Raw genomic sequence first — 21975 nt, 5'->3', positions numbered from 1 at the left:
AATGTATTTATTTATTGTTTTGCTGTACACCTGTGGTGTCTAATAAATATTTCATTCATTCATTATTTTGTTTCTTTTTTCTCTCTATAGTTTCTCACGCTGCAATTGCCCTCACAGACTTTTTTAGCGCTGAGAGAATCACATTTAAAGTAAAAAATATCTTTTTGTGCTTGGAACCCTCACTTGCGAACAAGGAAGGAATAAATTATAGTACGTCGTGGTGGTTTTAAAATTTAAATAATCATTTCAAAGCAATAATTGCACTTTTTCATTTGATCCTCAGCCATAAATAGTGGAGCAGTAAAAAATCTTCCGGGGAAAGGCCAGCAGTGCTGATTTCCGCTCTCAAGAGTTGAGTTTGCTGACCTTAAAAATTTATTTCGGATCAAAATCACAGCCTATTGTGTCACGTAAAACACGAAATGTTGTTAAGGAACTCAAATATGCTCAATTATTAAAACATTTTTGGACGAATTTAATTTAACTCGAAAATTCCGCTCCCGGGGAACAGAAGGTACGGGTCTCAGCCCAGAACCAGGACCTTAAAACGTCAAAATGTATTATTTTCAACCAAAATTCGTTTGAAATTTGTACAAAAATTTAACAAATCTTTTTTAAACTCTTGATTTTCAAGGTGCTATATTTTTTTAAATTTCTCCTTTTTTTAAATAAGAGAATAAATATAACATCAAACTTTAATATGTTGTTGCCACGTGTATTAAAATCATATTTTGGATTTTCAAATTTTGTACTAGGGCATTTTTGTGACCTTGACCTTTGAATTACGAAGTTGGTCACCTAGGGAAAAATGTAGAACATTTTGACACCAATTTTTTGATCTACCTCATTCCAGGCAGGCTTATTATTCTGTGAAAATTGCCTTGTCTAAATATTTTGGCCCCTGAAAACTTTTTGAATTTTTTTCTGTAATATTTAGACTATTAGGGCAACCTCTCGAGAAAATTTCGTCAAAATCTGAGGATCAAATGCCAACAAAAATACTTCGATTAAAATTACACCCTTTAGAAAGAATTTTTTTGATATTTTTTGAAGAAAATTCGGAAATTTATCTCTCTATGATGCATGAAGCAAATTATTTTCTTTATTTCGTGATAAACGCAAGGGTGAGTTGGCTTAGCGACAAGGGAGGAACGCTTTAGGACCAGTTCCAGCGGGTTGGAAGGGAAAAGCGGGAGAGAGGGTGAGAGGGAGCAGATTCGATTCATGAATGTGCAGCGAGCGAGAGAGAGAGAGAGAGCTCGTCTGCGTTGCGTGCATATAATATTGCGCGCGCGATGAATCGAGCCGCGCTGTGCACAGGCCTGGCAGCCAGGGGGTGACTCATCCCGGGGTTTCATTGATTGTCGGCGACGCCAGTGCTGCCACCTGCATTTTCCGCCCGATTCGGCCGAAATCGATGCCTGCTGCAGGGCCTAAAGCGCCGAAATCGCGCCGAAAGGGGGGCATTCGACGCCTGGACCGATTTTCGGTTCGACTCGAGTTTCGGGGGATGCTCGAAAGGGGTGCCGAAGAATTCATTGAGGACCAGGCCGATTTCTGAATGGAGCAAGTTGATGATTGTCGACTGCAGGTGGCACCGGCGGCACCCGAGTGCGGCTCCGATCAGCTCCAGCCGGCGCCGCCAGGTGGATCTGAAGCGGCGCCGCATCGATCTTTGCGCCGATCGGTTGCAGAAGTGTCAGGCGCCTCGGCCGGTAAGTACAGAAAAGCCTCAAATTTATTTCAATCACCAATATTAATGAGATAAAATATTTTTTTAATCTACAACAAGCAAAAATATTTAGACTTTTTCTCAAAAAATAATTTTTTTCTACGAAACGGCAGCGAGAGCCGCGTCCAATATATCAGACCGGATATAAATCGGAGAATTGCAGCGGCTGCAGAAGAATATTATACAATTATCGATTTCTCTCGCAGTTGTGTTGGAATGCTGTAAACCTTTATTGCACATATCCTCGGCGTCGAGCGAGGAAATAATGAGGGAAGGCGGCGACGCTCGAGCTGTGTCTTCCGCAAAGTACAAAATATAATTTCTCGCAGTTTTCATCAAAGCCACCAAAAATGGGTTGGACGACCGCACTGCATTAATTTCATTCAAGTGCATCGGCTGTGCATACTTTAATTATTGTTTTCTTTTTAACGAGCAAGAAAGAGAAAGAACAAATTCTCTTCAGTTTATTCATTGAACTAAAAAAATACAGTCACGTATTGTGTTTCCTGATGAGAATTATTATTTTGTTTTAATTCATCATTTCCGCAAATTTGGAAAACGAAAATACGCAAAATTTTCCCGCTTCTTTTTAATTTTCTGAGAAAACACGCCCCCTATTCAAAATTCCCACGAGCCACGCCCTCTTCCTGTGGTCACTTTTCATAGAGACGGGTTTTTTGTATTAAAATATTGCAAAAGTTTCAATAAATCAATCATTTAATCAACGGATAACTCTTTGAAATCGTTTATTTATCGTTTTAAGGGTAAAATATATTTAAAAAGCGGATAATTCACTGATGTCACGCTTGAAAAATGAATTAAATGTTCATGAACGTTACCGATTTTTCTCGTCAAAATCGATTAATTTGTGCCAATTTAAATTAGATTAAAAACGGAATTAAAAACATGTAATCATGTAACCACGTTTAAACACTCAAAAATATCTTTCTCATATTAATGCCAGAATCTATTTTCGGTTCCGAACAAGAGAATTAATTTCATTTGCATCCGAGCTATTTTGGGGAGAAACCCTGCAAGTGCTGAGCCAGATAGAATCGTTTGTTTCTTTTGGTCTGCATTTATTTATTTTTTTGTTGTGTCGGCCAAAGCTGGGAGCCGAAGTAACATAATGATATATATAGGGAGGCCTGTCGCGGGCTTGTCTTAACAAGAAAATGACGCATTTCCTCTGGTGACAATTACACTACTGCCGAACGCGGCCGCTGGCTCTCTTTAGTGAAGCCACAAAAAATTTTCTCCAATCGATACGCTAACAACATCTGGAATCGAGCTGGCGATCGTCTTGCTGCTGATTTCGCAAAATGCTCTCTCGTGAAAAATCTCGCCGCCAACGAGAGCGGATCAGAGGCTGTGTGGGGCAAGGTGAGCGTCGCTCCATGCCATGTGTTCTTTTTTCACCATTGCTATCATTTCACAACCAAGTGTACCAAGCAAGTGGTCCCACCGTGAAAAGGACAAAGAGAATTTTAACTCACACAGCATTCACAGAGCCGCCCGGTTACCACAGAGTCTCTTTAACCCTCCGGCTTTCCGATTAATAGTGCAGGATGCAAAGTACTAAAAAATGCAGTCGACTTTTGGCAGAAGTAATTTTTTTATGGTTATTAATTCTTAAGAGTTTAAGAAATAACGAGTTTAAAAGCATATTCTGAATCGGTTTTTAAAATTGGAAAGGACGCACTGTCATTTTTTAGAGTACAAAAAATTAGTCAGGAAATGTCATAATCTGGAGTGGTATGTCTTCACAAAAAAGCTTTTTCATTAGCAAAAAAAACGGGTTTGGAAAAATGCTTGCACAACCAAATCTCAGCTTCTACGCATCGGATTTTCAAAAGCCGCAGACCAGTGGACTAGTATCAACCTTCTCTGGATTGCCGAAGTAGTCTAAGAGTGCCAACCCATCAACCCCTTTTTTAATATAGCAAAATACTTTAATAAAATTTTGTTCTGCTTGCAACTCGCTGTGCAACGGAGTTGAGTGTTTATCACCCTGAAAAAATCTGAAACCACTTCAGATAATCACGGAACGTGATTAATGAGAGGAACACTATTTGCAATTTTCGTAAATGTGACTCTTAGAAAACTCTAGATTTAGATAACACCTTTTGTGTTTTTTATTTATCACGTGTTTTTCATCAAATCTCGGCTTCTAAGCGTCAGATTTACAAAAACCTACACACCATTCAACTCGTCATGACCTCCCCTGGATTTCTGTAGCAGTGAAAGGGTGTCAACCTCTTTAAACCCTTTCCAATTCCATCGAAAAAGAAAATAATGTATTTTTATTTTCATGTTAAAAATTAAAAACAAACGATGCGACTTTGTACAGTTACAATAAAACATCTAGAGGACAAAGAAAAAATGTATATTTTCAGAATAGTAATTAAGTTTGAAATTTGAAATATTTTGTTCGAAAGTATGAATGATTTAAATTGGAATTTCATTTTGTCAGTTATTGCTACGTCTATATAGAGTTTATAAAACAAATCAGTCAAAGTCTATTACAAAAAACAATTCTTAATCAATTAAATGGTCCTATAAATCATCCAAAACTCGGATATGGTCGGCTTGCAAAATTTAAAATAAAATGTAAACGTTAAAGGTAATTAAGATCAGAAAAATTTAATTTTATGTGGCATGAATTGTGCGGCTGAAAATGCTTGAAATGGGATGTTTTCATCTATAAATTTTTAAATTATTGCCAAAATATCAATCATAATTTTAGACTAAATGCTCGCAGCTTGCCTTTTTTCAATTTAATTTTAATATAGTTTTTTTTTAAATGAGAGAAAAACTCTAATTGATGACTAAAATTATTAGTCAATCAATTGATAATGATGTCAAATTAGGATCAAGTGCTAAAATTAAATTTCTGAATTTGACAAATATCTTGAAAAATTAACGGAATTTTCATCTCTTGAATTTAGTTTCCTCTCGTCACGATCTATCCAATAGTGTGTGAATTTATTTATAGAAAAATAATTGCCTAAATTGTGAAAAAAGATCGTGATTATTCAATTAGGAAGCACGCCGTTTGATTAGCATAACAACTTTGTAGCCGATTTCCTCAGATCTTTAAATAGAGTTTAGTAGAAAATATATCTTTCCCAATATTATATTTTTTTCTAACTTAATCCACACAAAACCACTTTAATTTTGTCAAATAAAAAACCCATTTTAAACGTGTGACTTAACAACTTACTCTCGGGAAAGGTGCGTTTTAGGCAACGCCGAAATTTATAGAACAGCTGTGTGACCTTCTGTTCAAAAGGCAGCTTGACATTTATATACACTCTCGGTGCGGCCGCGTGTATTGTGCGAAACAAAAATTCGGGCGAGAGCACTCCTGGGAAATAAAAGAAATAAAAAATGACATCCCCCGGCCGGCACTTGCATGGGCGGGAGGTGTAAAGGTGTGTTAACCTTGTCTCGCGCTCGAATGGCCCCAGATGCGAACAGCTTTATTATATGTACGTGCGCGCCGCGCGTCTGGCCAGCGCATGGTCCGATATGTGTGATGATCCCAACCGCCGGCTCGATCAGATCTTTAGAAAGGTTGGCAGGCAAACACACACTCGGCGCGCGCGTTTCCGCGTAATCAAGTTTTGCGCCACTAATCGTGAAGGGAGAAAGAAATGCGCAGCTTGGACTTTCTTTTCGCGTGCCTTACGTATATTTACACTTTTCGCCGCCGCGCGTTTGTTCGCGCAACACCCAATATAAACATCATCTTTTACAAGGACGCACTCTCGTGGTATATTTTATATAATGCCTCTCGCGGATCATTAAAGAATTTTCGGGCCTCTTGAATTGGTGTCAGTGTGGCAGAGGATCATTCTAACTAGGGCTGCCAATTGCGGACCCTTAAATTGTTTGGATGATTTTTTTTAAATATATTTGTTAAAATACCAAAATTCCTACGTAATTTTGCTTTTTTCTCACCATAATATTGCTAAAAAATTATTCTGCCTCTTTCTTTAATCAAAAAACACCTTAACGGACTTAATTTCACGTTTTCCCGCGCTTTGCGACACGTGCCACGCCTCCTTTTCAGTTTTTGGTGAACCACGCCCCCATTTTTAATTTCGCTTGAGTTCTCAAACGTCCATTTTTACAATTTCCCACGCTTTCCAACACGTGCCACGCCTTCTTTTTAATTTACCGGGGAGCTATACACCCCTATTTGAAAACACCCGCGAGTTACGCCCTCCTCCAGTGGTCGCTAAAAACTCAAATCAATATTCCGACGGTTAAATTCATGGAAATTATTTTTTTATCAATCACGACGCAAAAATTTCACTCAAAATTGCGTGATCTAATGGCCCGCCGGTGTCTAAAAACCAGAGTCAATGTTGTAAAAAAGATTATTTGCTCATCCTCTCACTGTCAATGGTTTATTTCAAGTGAAACAAATATTACTCACTGCTTTGGTGACACAGCAGTCTAGTGACTAGTCCCGCAAGTCACCGATTGAACTTTACAACAGACAAAGAAGAGATTATGCCGACACCTGCGTTAATTCGATTTAAGCCCAATGCTTTTATTTTATATTTCCAAACCAAGTCAAGGCGACGAACGTGTCTCGCCATCTCAAACTGGCCAATCAAAAATTTGTTCGGAACATCTCATTTATTTATATTGAGGCTGCTGTGTTGAACAACCCGTGCTTTTATATTGCGTGCGTTTGTAAAAAAATGCGAAAATAGGCAATCTGGCGACACCTGCCTGCTTTGAGGAAATAGTGAAGTGCGACTTTCACCAATTGTGATTTCCCCGGACTGTGTTCTCAAGTGAGCCGAGATCCAGTTCTTACCTCACACACTTAAAGCGCGCGCGGCGCGATACTTGCATAACTGCTCGTGGCGCGCAGCTTAATACACGTATAAATAAATAAATAAATGCAATATCCTCACGCTAAAAATGTTTGTCAAGCGTTGCCGGTCGTACAATGCATTTGCGAAAACATCTGGCCACAAAGATGACCTTTAAATACGCGTTTTAGGGCTCGGCATCTCCCCTATTGGCCGTGATTTTTGTAATAAATGACAATTTTCCTGCGGCCGTACATATGCTAAAGAAATTCTGGGAACGGACAAGGATAAAAGTAGGGGCAGGAACCCCGCGAGTACACCGCGTGATCCTTTCATTCATTCACAATTTCGCACTCGTGGCGAGGTCACGCCACGCAGCTTATGCTCTCACGAAAGCAGTCGTGGGCCTGCCTAATAGATATTTCCACTCTCTTCACGCAAACGCACATATTTCTTCTCACAATCAGCGCGCGCGCCCGATTAGACAATCACCCTTTCAGGCCCTTTTACTTAACGCTGCTGTAATATGCATTTCACTTTTTGGTAATCGATCAGCGGCTTTATCCTCGTGTTTGGCCTTTTTCACCGCGTATATAATAATGCGCGTCGACTATGACCTTGACGTTTGCACCGGTAGTTTCGGGACATCAGGTGACGCTCAAGTGACCTACTCCGAGCCTCGTGTCTGTACCAGATATTTCATTCATTTTTTACATTAATTTCTACGAAAAAAAAAAATTAATTAAAAAAAGTTAGCTAATATGCAAACTAATAAATAATTTTTTTAAACAGTTTTACGAATCGAAAATGATTGCGACAAGTTCCAGGCCTTCTTTATTTAATTTTCAGGAGAAAAACTCCCCCATTTTAAATTTTACCATTTTCCCGCGCTTTTAAGCACCCTTAAATACACCTTTTTAAATTTTCTTACAGTGTTTTTTTTATTTTACCGTGGTTTTTCGACGTGCCACGCCTACTTTTTTCAATTTTCCTTGGAACCACGCCCCCTTTTCTTGACTCTCACGAATTATTCGTAATAAGATCGTCAAATTTTCGATTTTCCTGCGATTTTTAGCTTGAGTAACGCCTTCTTTTTACTTTTTTCTGGGTGTCACGCCCCTTATTCCAAAATTCCCGCGAGTTACGCCCTTTTTCAGAGGTTGCTGTTTACAGAAATTCCGGTAAATACAAAATTTTCAAAAAATATAGCCGTTATTTATTTAAACCGAGTATGTACTTCAAAATTTGGATAATTTTATGACATAAAAATATAAACCAAAACTGAAAGTTTTCCAGGAACAAGTAAGTGATGAGCAACGCAAAGTGTGTGTTTAAACATCAACGCCGCAATTGCCACAACTGCAAGTTGCGAAAAGAGTTTCCTGTTTCGTTTTACTAATGACTGAACTCATGGCAGCGCGCAATTTCAATTCTTCATTAAAGTCCGTGCTCGTTCGGTGAAATGTTGGCCGCCGGATTTATAAATTAACAGTCGCCGCCGGCGTAAAACGTTCACCAAAGAGTGTGTTTTAGTTTGTAAATACCTCACCAATTGACTCACACACCCGTCCTAAATACGCAAAACGCACGTCCTGCAATCGTTTCGATTGATGTCAATCAAAGACAGATTTAAAAAAATGAAAATAACAGCTGTTCTAAATAATTTTCCCATTGCGGACCTTTGAAAAACAAATTAGCGCGGTATATTTGCGTTTAAAATTTAGTCATATCTGGACACCAATTGTAAGGCAAGTGCCGAAATTAGCGTACGCAAGAAGGGGCCTTGAATCGGCCGGCCGCTTACTAGAGTGCGGCCTCCGGGGGCGGCCGGGCCGCCTCCACGCGGTCCACGTCAGCTTGGCTGAGAGCTAGCGGCGCGCGCGAGGAGCAATTAAGGAGCGAGTCAGTTGCCTCTCCTCCCTCCCACCTGCCACTGATGTAGGTTATTCTGTACGGTATTCTTGTGAGACTCTGGGTCAATAGTGAGTGAGGCGAGCCAGGTTACCCATCCGTCCAGCCAGCCTGCCAGCCGTCAACACAGCCGCACACCCGCTCCAGCCAGCCCTGGGACCCTTTCGCAGGACTAACGCCAAAAGTGAGCTCTATATAAACCATTCCGACACGTTTTTCTTTTAAAATTAATTCACCCGATTCTTCGGGGACCTGAATTGAATTTTTTTTACCATTGGCTTTTCAGAAATAAGCCTTTTATAGAGTCAAAGTGTACTGTCGGAAATTCCTGGGATTTTGATTGATCAGCTCGACTGACTGAATGAACGAACGAATGAGGAAGTTAGTGCAAAGTGTGACAATTTCTCTTCCACGGTGTGCAATACACGTGACTCAATCGCACCTCGTTTCTCCGTAAAACTCAGTTTATATATTTAGTATTAAAATATCCACGCACACAATGCTCGTTTATACTTGTTGCATCTCGCACTTTTTGAAAAGTATTTCGCACCGTTATTCCCTCTCGCATTTCCGCGGCCGTAATAGAGCAAACGGATGTCTGACGCATTTTGCAAACATCTCGTCAATCAGCGGCAAAAGGTGTGCCTTTTTATATTTTATTTATCTTGAACAGTGTATTTATAAGTTTAAAAATATCTAAAAAAAACGCAAGAGTGCTCGTATAACTTTAACTTTTGCTGAAGTTGTCTTAAAACAAAATTTTCTTCATAAATATCGTTTTTTATGGGAATAATCGGTATAAAAAATTAGTTTTTAACTTTCAACATTTTATAATTTTGCCAAAAATGCAATTACTGGAAATTCCACGCTTTTCTCTTCCACTTTAAGCGATTTCCACTAGAAAAGCGAAGTAAAAAATGATTAAATTTTGATATAAACTCATCTGTGAGCGGGCGAAACTCGCGGGGATTTTGAAATGGGGGCGTGGTCGTTTCTAAAAAAGGCGTGACACGTTTCACAAAACGCGGGAAAATCAAAAACTCTGAAATTTTCACACAGAATTTCGGAAAAAATCGCGATTTTTACTGTTTTTGCAGACGCGATCTGCTCCGTTTGACAGAGACGAGTCGACGAGTGGCGCGAAAAGCAGTGCATTAACCCGAGCACAATCCTATCATCGTGCTCGTCACGCTCCAATGTTTTGTATTAGCGCCGGGGCACAATGGAATTTATATTTTCACAGAGAGAGCCGTTCGCGCACGTTGATTCGCTCGAGTGTAATGCTAAAGCGGCCTGGATGACGGAATAAAGGAGCCATTTTTTTTTCAACACCATTCGTAAAATTGAAAGTCCCGGTGATTCATAATTGTATTATTTGCTTGTGTCCTCATTTCAATACACCGCGATTAAGTAATTCAGGCATGCAACCTGATTTGGCCAAAAGTGTAATGCCCGGTTTTTTTTTCATGGCTATGCAGTTTAATTTTCGTGGGTTTACTTGCGCCACTTTGGCAAATGTGCGTCAAGGAGAGTGGCTATTTAATTCAACTGCCAGACATCTCGTGTACCCTTGACATTGCAACAAAGCCTGTAAATCAGCCAGACAATAACATACAAGCATTCAGTACAGTCGAGTCGAATGGTACAGGACAACAATTGAAATTAATTTGATTTGCGTTGATCAATTTAAGAATTTTGTCAATGTCCTTCTCGTTGCAATAATTTTTTATTTATGAAAATAAATCGTGAGGAGGCAATGCTCGCCACTTGGTAACATGCAAGCGCTTTTTTTAGCTTTTTACCACTTTCCAGAAACATCTACAAGGTTAAATAAAGAATTTTGCAGTTCAAATCCACTTTAAGAACGAGAACGAAACCGCACGCCTTTAGCAACCTGCTTTTTTGCCACTCGTCTTAATAAGTTGTTTGGTCATTTTTCATTCTGACGTGCGCAGCAAATTTCCCATTACGCAATCGCCGGCAGGGTTTTATGCAGAGCATGATAAATTATACATACATATTCTTTGTTGCCGATTTTAATTAAAAGCCTCGCTCAGCTTAGCAAGGTTAGCGAACTATTGTAAGCGTCGAATGATACTGCAAATTACACAGCATCTGGGGTGAAGATTTTATATTGTCCCAATGTCTCGCGCTTTGGAGGCCTCATACCAATTCTATCTTTTACTGCGCCAGCCTTGCGAAATGGGTACAGAGAACGTCTGACATTGAAATATTTTGAATGGCTCCCCGTTTTTAATTATATTTAAAAAAATGCTTGTCTTAATTCAACTTGGTGGAATGATTTTATGCAAACCGATAATTACGAAAAGTGGCCACTGGAAGAGGGCGTAACTCGCGGGAATTTTGAAATGGGGGCGTGATTTAACGGAAAATTCAAAAAATAGGCGTGGAGGCACGTCCCAAAAACCACGAAAAAAATTGTTAAATTGAAAACATTTACAAATTTTGAAAAGAAGGCGTGGCGCGTGTCGAAAAGCGCGGGAAAACCATGAAATCTCTGCCATTAATCTTAGTGCTCGCGGGAAATTTAAATTGAGGCGTGTTTCTCCTAAAAATTAAATTAAGAAGGCGTGGCAAAGTGCGGGGAAATCGTAAAATTGTACATTTAACATGAGATTTTCAGCTAAATAATGCTCGATAAAATTTTCAATTTACTGGTTTCCATTTCCAGAATACGTCAAAATTATTCAAGGGGTTTTCCGACTTTTATTTAAAGCGTCAGAGGAGTATGTGCTAATAAGCTTCAAAACCGCATTTGTCCTGTTTTTGTTTTAGAGGTCAGTGTCAATAATACGAAGAAAAAAAGGTAGAAAAAATACGTCAGAGGAGTCCGTAAATATTTGCCGGGTCAATTTGAAGCGAAGCCAAGTTTCAGTAGGCGCTATGCGTGACGCAAATTCGGTAATGGGGAGACAAAGAAAGAAAGAAATTCGGGGAGAGAGTGTTTGACGCACAGTTGTACTAATAATGAGAAGAAAGAAGCATTGGCCAAATTTCTCGTCAGCGCCGCGGCCGCCGCGCATTATGCATGGGAAAATTTCTAGAGCAGCAGCAGCTGTAACACAAAAACAAGGAAGCGATTGAGAAAATGAAACGCTGCAGCAGCGTTCGTTCTATGCATTTTGCCCGCCAGCTTTCTATAGGAAAAAAACTCACCGCGGCATAATTAATATTGCGTATGCTAAAATTCGTTGATTTCGGTGTTGCGCACCCAAGTGTGTTGCGCAACACACGCACACACCAGCTGCTTTTACATAAAAATTCAATGCGCGATCCGAGAGCGTCTGGAGGCCCTGTATCCAATTTAACCAGCACAAGGGTTTAGGGGGAAGATGTTTCCAAGGTCGGCAGAGGTCGTTCTTCTCTCCGATCCTTCGGCAGGTGGAATAATCTCCTTCTCATGAGGAGCAAAAACCACTTTTTAAATCAACGTCCGACAGCAACACGGACGCACCTTTTTATGATCAAGGCAATTATTTCAGCCCGCATTGCTTTGTTTTATTAAGGGTTATTTTATTTTCGGTTTAATTCTAAAGCATGACGTAATTTCTTTCGGTGACTTAGCATAATTGTCGTTGCAAAATTGAAAGTGATAAAGTCAGGCCCATAAATGCCACGCAAGTTTTTGTGTCAGGCTCGAAGAACAGCCACGACTACGAGAGACAATTTTTCAGACACTAATATAGAGGTGGATTATGATGCGTGCGCTCGAAAAAGAGTTCAGGAGTCAAATTCACGTGAGAGAGTCGATTTACATTTTTCTACGGTTGCTTTGTGTGTGGTCAAGAGGTCTTTGGCGAAGTGAAAGCTATTTGCTAGTTGAGCTATCGGTTCACATTTTGTTGCGAAAGTAATCGGTGGAAATGGCAAGCATTTAGCAGCTACGGTTAAAAACTAATCACGCACTGAAGAACATTTTGGAGGTGTTGAAATTGGTTATAAAAGTAGATTTCATTAGCGAAATATGTAGTTAAATAGAAAGTAGAAATGTTGAATTTACAGGGGAAAAGGGGTTGAAGGGTTGGCACCCTTAAACTGCTTTGGCTGTCTAGGGGAACTTGAGACTAGTCTAACAGTGTGTGGTTTTTGAAAATCCGATCGTTAGAAGCTGAGATTTGGGCGTGCAAACATTTTTTGAAACCCCGAAAAAGCCCCAATTTTTATTAAAAAAAAAATAGGGCCAAATAACGTCGTCACTCCACATTTTAAATAATCTTTTTTTATTCTTACGCTCTACAGGAAGGCGGTATCAAAATTTAAAAAATAATAATATTCGTTTTAAAATTTAAATTCAATTTCGAAAGCTCGATTTTAGTGACCTTGACCTTTGACCTACTACTTTTGAGGTCAGCAGGAGAGTTGATTCTCTTAACGATCAGACATGTCCAACGGTGTTAAGATTTTTGCTCTAAATCGACCGATTTTGATAAAACTAAAGATTCCGAAATTTGAAATAAAAAAGCGCCAGAAAATGTTGGAAATTTAAGTTTTTCGGTCAAATAGGGCCTAGTTTCAGTAAAAAATCCGGAGCCATATATGTATCTTTCTCATTTATAGGCTCAAATTAATTTTAAAAATAATTTGTGCTACTCTCCCAGTAGGACGAAAATTAAATTATAAAAATGTGACGCATTAAAAATGCAAAAAAAATTCGCAGAGACGAAGAAAATTTAATTTAAAATTATATAACCAGCGAAATTTCTGTGTAAGCAAGGTGGGGGAAAAGAATTATACCATTTTGGAGAGGAAGGTGTTAATTTTTCAATTTGGGGAGTGTGCCTTATTATTTCTTATTGAACATAGAAAAACATTAGCATAACTCCTAAACGAGGTAGGTGGTGGTGATCTCACCAGTTTTTTCCCAACCAAATTTATGTGTAAACAATATCGTGTATTAAAAAACCTGCTTGAATTTGTTTGGCAGGCGGGAGCTGAGCGTTGCGTTCCGCAGCAGCACCAGCAGCAGCAGCAGCAGCAGCGTAAAAGCCGGCTGACGAGGAGAACGCTGCCCAGAGAGGCAGAAGCGATGGCGACCTCCGGAGGCAGCAACAGCCACATCGCCAGCTTCTACAAAGATCGCAGCGTGCTCATCACCGGGGCCACCGGCTTCATGGGCAAGGTGCTGTCCGAGAAGCTGCTGCGCTCGTGTCCCGACATCAAGAACCTGTACCTGCTGATGCGGCCCAAGAGGGGCCAGGATGTGCGCACCAGACTCGTCGAACTGCTCAATGCTCAGGTAATTATAGTGGCAATAATTCCGTTTAATTGCGGGGAAAGCGCAAACTGCAGTGTATATATGTAAATAATTTTACCGTGTGTCTTTCGGCGTGAGGAATGTATACAGACGAGCACGAGTTTTACGAGCACTTTCTGCAATTATTCTATCTTTCACGTCCTTATTTTTTTATTATTTATTGTGTGTAAATACAAATCTCGTTCCTGAGTGCCCTGACAGCTTCCAAAGGGTTATATTGCACATGTTTTGAAAGCCCTGGTACAATTTGAACCAATACAGATCCCGTCAGGCGTCGTTAAATCGGCTACGTATATATGGGAATTTAATAAGATCGATCCCTCCAGGGTAAAATGGTCTCAGGGATTACCCCTAGCTTGTTCCGAGGGTACAAAATATATACCGATCATGTGGTTTTGATTTTCTTAAAATTCAGCTGAACTTAAATTATTTTTTTAATTTACCTTCCGACCCCAGAAATTAATTTTTTTTTACCCTGAAAATTTCTTTTATGGCAGCATTTTATTCCACACTTAAAAAATCCCCTGCAAATTTTGCGATCTTCAAATTTTAAAATTAAACTAAAAAATTACACTAAAACTTAAATAAAAAATCGCTGCTACAAACGTTTTTAGCTTTCTTTTGGCTCAAAGTTTGATATATTCTAGCTTCGTGAAAACTTATAGAGATAATCGCAATTTTTAAGTTCCAAGAATTCCCAGATTTCACCGTGATTTTCCGGAAAATGGCCCCACATTTTACCGTTAAACTTGGTTATTTTGGCCCAACTATACCACCGCTTAACAACAAGCATCAAAATGTTTTGATTGAGGAATGTTTTTAGAGGATTTAAAAAATTGCGAAAATTAAGTTTTTCATTAAATATTTTTCAATTTCGTTAAATGCAGGTTTATAGCCAGTTATATTTAAATAAAATATAAACGACTCTCTTTTATTCAAGTATTTTTCAGGGCTAAGATTTAAATGGTCTATTTTTCTGACAAACCAAATTTGATTTATTTTAATAAAAAAATTAATAAATAAATTGACATAAAATATCTATTTTGAAATTTCAGATTTTCGACGGCTTGCGACGGGAGCGTCCAGAGGCGTTGTCCAAGTTGATCGTGGTTGCCGGCGACATCACGCAGCCCGAGTTGGGCATCTCCGCAGCGGACCAGCAGCTGCTGACGGAAAACGTGTCCGTGGTTTTCCACTCGGCGGCCACGGTCAAGTTCGACGAGGCGCTGAGACTGTCCGTCGCCATGAACATCCTGGGCACGAAGCGGCTGGTCGAGCTGTGCCACAAGATGTCCAAACTGGAGGCATTGGTGCACGTCAGCACCGCCTACTGCAACTGCGACCGCGACGAGGTCAAGGAGGAGGTGTACCCGCCGCCCGCCGAGCCGGACAAGATCATCCAGTGCGTCGAGTGGCTGGACGAGGACGTCATCAACTCCATCACGCCCAAGTGAGTATAGATACAAGAAGTGTCTTCTTTGAAGTTTCGTTTGTACGTTCGACAATTGCGGCACTCTTCACTCCATATATCGCGAAGGCAATCCTCTCCACATGCGTGCCTGAGTGCACTTTTATTACTTTTTTAATCAATTTTCTAGAATGAAACGTTAAAAAGAAATAAGGAAGAAAAAAAGGTTACCGTTTTTCAAAGGCGCATTTTTGGTAATTTTTTCGGCTTTGATTGCCAGAAAATCATATAACGTTTGTTAAAAATTGTTACTAATTTGCAACAATATAAAATTCACAAGCGATTTTTGGGTATTTCCGTACAAACCTAAAAATCCCACTTCTTCTGTAGAAAGAAATAATTTGTTTGAAATTTTTTAAAAAATCGTAGTAATTCGAAAAATGGTCCAATTTTGAAAAACGGAACACGGGTGGGTGTGCCCTACTGAGAAGCATCGACTGGTGCTAGAATCACCGCCGTCCGGCCCACGGGGCCCCGGCTAGGCCCCAAAAACCAAAACTTTGAAATGTCACAAACAAAGTTTTTGGACATTTAAAAATTAATAACTCGGCTCCTATGGAACGTAGAGCGCAAAACTAATGTTCATTAGACTTGCCGTAAAATTCTGCATCAAATAAACTAAAAGGCGGCCTCCCGTCCGCCCCCGCCACCTCCAAGGCCCCCGAAATCTGCTTAAAAAGACACATTTTATTCTAATTATTTTTAAATTCACCTATGGAAGGTAATTTTGACTGATTCACACTTCATTTCGCATCAAAAGGCATCGATTGCTCGGGCTTTGGGCCAAAATTCACGTTTTTTGCGATTTTTTTACCAGGGAAGAATTTTGGTCGCGGGGGTCCATTTGAAAATTGCGTCTATACGCTAATAACGCTGCCAGCGGCTTCTCTTAACTCGAAAATACTCGCCATGGCACGCGTATTAGCATGGAAAGGAAGGAATTTGTTTAAACTAAATCGCGTCGCACTCGGGAGGCCTTCTAAAAATATAAAATTTAAAAAAATAAGAAAAACAATTGGATTTTTCTGGACATAATTGAATAAATCGATAAAATCAAGGCTACCCTGACGCCAGGGTACAATTATTTATCCATCCTGATGGTCTCATATGACCTCAGGGGTGCACCCCAGTATATTTTTCGAGTTTCGTGGGAAAAATCAACTGATCGTGCAGTTTTTTTCTTCATTCTGCTGATTGTAAATTTAAAAAAAAATACCCTTTTTGTAATTCAAACAATTAAAGTTTCACCATCATGAAAGCTAAAATAAATCCCGTTTTTGCTAAAATTAAAATATTAATTGAATTTAATTTGCTTGTTTCAGGCTGATCGGCAGTCGTCCCAACACGTACACCTTCACAAAAGCGCTGGCCGAACACATCCTGGTGCAACACAGCGGCAGCCTGCCGGTGGCCATCGTGCGGCCGTCGATCGTGACCGCCGCCTGGAAGGAGCCCATCCCCGGCTGGGTGGACAACTTGAACGGACCGACAGGAATGATCGCCGGCGCCGGCAAGGGCATCCTGCGAACCATCCTCTGCTACCGCGACCTCGTCGCCGACCTTGTTCCTGTCGACATCTGCATCAACCTCATGATTTCGGTCGCCTGGCACACGGCCGTCAACAGGCCGAAAGACATGCTCGTCTACAACTGCACCTCAGGTATGATTTTTTTATTTTTAATTTACGAAATGTTCACGGCTTAATTGGAACTTGGAAGACAAAATTAGCGTTGACTCTAAAATCAGTATTTAATTAAAAATTTTGACAGTTGTTTTTACTGGTTTTACGGGACAATTTTTGGGAATTTTTTGAGACCTAATTAGTGTCTTATCTCCTGCGTGTGGTGCAATTTAAAAAATATAAGGCATTCTTTGGATTCCTCTCGTCAGTGCTCATTTTGGTCTCTTAATTAAAAATTTCGACACAAGCACCTAGGGGTTTGGAATTTTTAAAATGTGCTTTAATGTTGTCCTATGACATGAGTGAACCTTTGATGAAGCTTCAGAATACTCTTTTTTGTTTTTGAGAAATTCCGCTTCGATTTTTCGACTTATTCGCTGTTTTGCAAATTTTGAAAATTCCAAATCTCGAGTTCTAACCATCAGAATTCCAAAAACTGCCCACCGTTAGACTCGTCTTGACCTCTCCTAGCCAGCCAAAGTGGTTTTGGGGTGCTTATCCTCTACCCCCAAATTTTACAACCCCCTGAAAACACTTAAATTTTGATTTTTTGCATTTAATTTTGCACAACACATGCTGCTTTAATTTGGATATGATAGTAAATTAAAAAAACAATTATTACAGGCTCCCTCAACCCGATCAAGTGGCACCAGGTGGAAAGAATGGGCTACGACTTCCTGCACAAACACCCTTTTAGCGACGTCATTTGGTATCCAAGTGGATCTTTCAAGTCTAACAGGATGGTCAACAACTTGAGCGTTTTGGCGTTCCACATGGCACCTGCACTCGTCCTCGACACAATCGCCAGGCTCTCTGGCAAGAAACCTATGTACGCAAACCGACCAACACCCCTTAAGAAAAAATTTAACAAAAATTTTTCTTTTCGGCAGAATGATGAGAGTGCAGCAGAAGCTTTCGCGAGCTGTTTCGTGCCTTGAGTTCTTCACGACGCATGAGTGGCGTTTCACGAGCCACAACGTGACGCAGCTAGCCGGCAAACTCAGCCCCGTGGACCAGCAGCTCTTCGACTTCGACATCAGAGGGGTCGATTGGGCGATTTACATGGAGCAGTACGTCTTAGGCACCCGGCGCTTCATCCTCAAAGAGGACAACAGCACCTTCCCTGCTGCGCACAGACATCTCAGAAAGTAAGTAGATTAATAATTATTTTTCCTTTTAATCAGGGTTCGAAAAAATCCAAATTTTCCCGGAAAAAACACTGCATTGCAAAAAAACTGTTTTTTGTGGGGTTTTTCTGCAATTTTATTGAAGATAAAAAATTCTCACGATGAATGACCAAAAATAGAGATTTTTACAAAGAGTTTAAAGACAAATAATTTTAACACTGATCGTAATTTTCCAAAATCTCCGACATTTTTGGCGCGAAATGTGATCTTTCAGGGGTTAAAATGCGGAAAACGCAAAACTGGGGAATTTTCCAGCTGTTTTTTGCAAAAATAAACTGGTGCATTGCGAAATTGGCGAATCCTTCTTTAAATAGCAATAATAAAACGCGATCTTTACTTGCAAAATCAATTTTTATCACATTTTTTGCTAAATTAATGAGAAACTCAATTCTGTGCTTTTTTCCTCGTATATTCAACTCTCTATTTCAAAAATAAAATAACCTAACTGTATTCTTGTGTTTTTCAGAATGTGGTGGTTGCACCAATTGACGCAATTGCTGTCTTTGGCTGTGGTGTGGCGCGTGGTGATGCTGCGCTCGTCTTCCGCGAGACGCATCTGGTACGCGTTGATGAACGCCTTGCTGCAGATCGTCCGCGCGACGCCTCTCGCCCGTCTCATGCCGTGAAAAAGTGTCGAGAAAATTTAAAAACAAGACAATTAAAGCCGTCGGTGGTGAAACACGGACTCGGGAGTGTACGAGCGAGGTCAAATTCTTATTTATTCTTAGCAAAAGCAGCGGCAACTCTTTTGGAAAAGAGTTGCGAGCTTATCAGAAATATTCACACTTAGAACTTTTATTACTCGCGCGCCAGGCGATATGTTGGAAACTTGGAAAGCACAAACTCGAGCCATAGATGGGAGTCCCCCCTCAAATGTCTTCTACAGTGTTCATATTACAGAGCGAAAATAATGTCAATTTGTACCCTCAGACGACTGTTCCCCGACTTGCCAATTCTATTAACTTCCAAGAAAGTGCAGAGAATTGTTAGAAGAGGTTTGTGCGATACCTTTTTGTATATTACTCAATAAAATATAGCCCATTATGATTAACAAATAACCCAGAGTAACAGTTTTATTTTCATTAATAGTTAGAGATCATAAAATATATATATACATGTATAAGTTACAGAGCTTCGTAAGATTCTTCGTTCGGACTGGGGCCGGCAGTGCCGTTTAAAAATTCCTCGAGTTCGTCGCGCTCCTTTCGCTGCTTCTTCTTCTTCTCTTTGCTTTTCTTCTTCTCGCCTTTCTCCTTCTAAAATTGATGCGTCATTCAAAGCACACGTCAATAGAATAATAAAAATTGTACCTTCTCTTTACTCTTCTTGGGTTTTTCCACCTTCTCCGCCTTGAGAGAAACAGGGGAATTGGCTTCAGGCGTGTCGTCGGCCTCCTCCCGCCCCTCCGGACTGCTCCTCCGCGCCTTTCCCGGAATCAACCAGTCTTCTCTGATGTCTATCTTGCCAGGCGGCATTTGAAATTCATCATTTTCCTCGCAATCTTTCACTTCCGGCAAACGCAGGTCCTCGGAACTACTCTCTGGACGTGTGCCGAAATCCTCTTCTTCGTCAATGTCGTCCTGGAAGCCGGCAACTAGCGGGTTTCCACCAACTACTTCAGCCTCACTACGGAATAAAAATTATTTTCATTTCATTAATTAAATTTTTAATTTGCTACACGATTTAGTGTATTTATAAAGTGGCAAAAGGGGCGGCGGCGTTGGAAAAATCGCGAAAAGTGGCTTCTGGACCGATCCTGCTACCCTGAAAAAGGTCGTCAGGGTATGACAGCTGGTAGGGCTCGTCGAGACCTTTCATTCAAGACCTTGTGACTTAAAATTCATCAACGCGTCTAATTTTAAAAAATAAAACAATAATTATCACCTGTGCATTTCGTATGGCTAAAGCGATAAAACCGAAAATCATTCGATTCGACTTGCTAATCATTGAAATCCAAACATTTAAAAAAAAATTTCTCAAATCACCTGTCAGATTCTTCAACGCCTCCTTTTAAGTTAGCAGGCGCCGCGGCAGAAGTGGCGTCCAGGTCGTCCAGGAAGCTGTTGTCCAAAACAGCTCCGTCCGGAACAAATTCCTCAACGCTGGAAACGGTCCCGATTGCCGCAGTCGCAGCTGTCTCGATCTTTGAAACTGCAGCCACGCTGCTGGCTTTTTTGACCGGCGGGACCACTGCTTCCGGAATGGGCTGCGTGTTCAGCGGCTGAGGAGCCGCGCCGACCACTCCTGCAGCCTCCGCTTGCAGTCTCCTCTGGGCATTCAGCTTTTCACTGAACCTTAAAAAACAAATAAATGGAAGGCCTGGGTTTGTTTCACATGCTTTAATTTTTGCCTTTCATGAAAGAATTAATCTTTGGAAAATCGCAAGATGTGGATGGAAATACATAAAAAGAAAAAAAAAACACTTCAACAATTAAGCTCCTAATTTTTTAGGTTTAAAATTCTGCATCAATTTTTATGGATGATTAAATGACAAGAAACCTGTCAAATTTCCTCTGAACCGTCTAAAAATATCCTCATTTTCATAAACAAAATTTCGAGCAAATAATTACCTGTCATAGCTGTTGTCGAGGTTTGTTTCCTGGTAAAGGTCGAGCTCGTGCAGCGTGAGTTGAGTTTCACGCTCGTTCGTGTTCAACTGCTGGAGCAAACTCTCTTTCTGCAGTTGTAAAAAGGGAATGTTGAGGAATTTGTGGAGGTATCGCAGCCCGAATCCGTTGCGCATGGAAGCCTCGGCGCACCGGACAGGAGCCACGCGCTCCTGCATCTCGGCGAAACCGGCGACCACCTCCACGGCCACGGTCCGGTGATGCTGCATGTCGCATCTGAAGAGAAATAAATTACAAAATGACCCGGGATTTTTATTTTTAATTCACCTGTTTGATAGAATAAGTACAGGAATGTGTCCAGGCACTCTTGGAAGCTCACGCTGGACGTAATCAAAGGTCCAGGCTTTGGTCATGTCGAGCACGAATAAAACGCCGTTGGTCCCTTTGTAAACGTCGACGAACTCAGCGTCAAGGGCGACTCCTTCAGGGGCTGCGCTTTCATCACAACTGAGCTTCAGGCCTTCCGGAGGAGGACGCTTCCGTCCACGGTCGACAACGTCCCACACCTCGACCTGGAGATTTTATTTATTTCTTTAGAAATGTTATTCTCAGATGTTTAAAAATAAATTTTTTGCTTCTTATCATTTTAAAATACCTTTACGACGTCGTCTGTCGCTTTATAACTCCACTGGATGTCAGCGACAGCTATCTCTTCGCTGGCTTCATAATCCTCTTTAAAAGCTTTTCCTTGCAGTCTCAACCAGAGACAGGTTTTGCCAACGCCCCGATCCCCACGTATTACGATTTTCACTGTGAAATAAATTTAAAATACATACATTGCAATCAAAGAAGGGGATAAAATTATTACTGTTATATTGAACTCCTTTGGAGAACTTTTTCTGCAAGGAAGATGCCATGGGGGTGACTCCATTATTCCCTGCTGCGGCCTCCACCTTGGGGCCACTGCCCGTGGTCAACCTCTTCAGAGCCGAAAACATGACGTGTTCTGAGGATAATTTTTAGTGCACCCCTACGCACCAGCTCTCCCTAAACACGGACATAAAGGGGAAATTGATGCTAAAATTCATAACAAACACAAATTTTCATAAATCAATCGTGAATGAATTAAGAATTATAAATAGGAAGAGAATGAGGTGTTTTTGTTACCCTTTACAAATAATCCTTTCGCCTGTATTCGTTGGTGTGATCACGAGACGGGATCATCATCTGGCGTTCTGCTGAAGTGGAAAGTCGTGGAGAACACAGCAGCGCCTTTGTTCTGTTGGCTAACTAATAATGGGATCATCGTACTTTCTATGAAT

General features: G+C 40.5%; 2 protein-coding genes across 4 annotated transcripts; one reads left to right on the top strand and one right to left on the bottom strand.

The window, feature by feature from the left end:
* Positions 1–1559: 1559 nt before the first annotated feature.
* LOC135941985 (putative fatty acyl-CoA reductase CG5065) lies at positions 1560–19144 on the top strand. 3 transcript variants are annotated; one of them, XM_065487832.1, is made up of 7 exons: positions 1560–1715; positions 13421–13732; positions 14806–15200; positions 16541–16878; positions 17524–17728; positions 17790–18047; positions 18553–19144. In XM_065487832.1, exons 1-7 carry the CDS (start codon positions 1575–1577, stop codon positions 18710–18712), a joined length of 1809 nt encoding a protein of 602 aa, XP_065343904.1. In that variant the 5' UTR covers positions 1560–1574; the 3' UTR covers positions 18713–19144. The 3 variants fall into 3 exon arrangements, with proteins under 3 accessions (XP_065343904.1, XP_065343906.1, XP_065343905.1); XM_065487834.1 differs by lacking the exon at positions 1560–1715 and adding an exon at positions 3009–3115; XM_065487833.1 differs by lacking the exon at positions 1560–1715 and adding an exon at positions 8499–8659.
* LOC135941986 (rab-like protein 6) lies at positions 19128–21975 on the bottom strand. The gene is made up of 8 exons (XM_065487836.1): positions 21821–21975; positions 21522–21700; positions 21309–21463; positions 20981–21225; positions 20657–20929; positions 20072–20380; positions 19397–19712; positions 19128–19342 (listed from the first exon to the last, which is right to left on the bottom strand). Exons 2-8 carry the CDS (start codon positions 21649–21651, stop codon positions 19211–19213), a joined length of 1560 nt encoding a protein of 519 aa, XP_065343908.1. The 5' UTR covers positions 21652–21700; positions 21821–21975; the 3' UTR covers positions 19128–19210.

This window comes from Cloeon dipterum, chromosome 4, assembly GCF_949628265.1.
Source record: "Cloeon dipterum chromosome 4, ieCloDipt1.1, whole genome shotgun sequence".
Classification (NCBI taxonomy): domain Eukaryota; kingdom Metazoa; phylum Arthropoda; class Insecta; order Ephemeroptera; family Baetidae; genus Cloeon; species Cloeon dipterum.
Note: the sequence above shows the minus strand (reverse complement) of the source record. Positions and strands in the feature narration are given on the sequence as shown.

Coding starts and splice junctions, on each gene's coding strand:
- LOC135941985 (XM_065487832.1), top strand. CDS start 1,575: ATGATTGTCGACTGCAGGTGGCACCGGCGGCACCCGAGTGCGGCTCCG. Junction 1,716..13,420: donor AGTGTCAGGCGCCTCGGCCG/GTAAGTACAGAA, acceptor TTTGTTTGGCAG/GCGGGAGCTGAGCGTTGCGT. Junction 16,879..17,523: donor CGTCTACAACTGCACCTCAG/GTATGATTTTTT, acceptor CAATTATTACAG/GCTCCCTCAACCCGATCAAG.
- LOC135941986 (XM_065487836.1), bottom strand. CDS start 21,651: ATGTTTTCGGCTCTGAAGAGGTTGACCACGGGCAGTGGCCCCAAGGTG. Junction 21,464..21,521: donor CAAAGGAGTTCAATATAACA/GTAATAATTTTA, acceptor TTTATTTCACAG/TGAAAATCGTAATACGTGGG. Junction 19,343..19,396: donor CCAAGAAGAGTAAAGAGAAG/GTACAATTTTTA, acceptor CATCAATTTTAG/AAGGAGAAAGGCGAGAAGAA.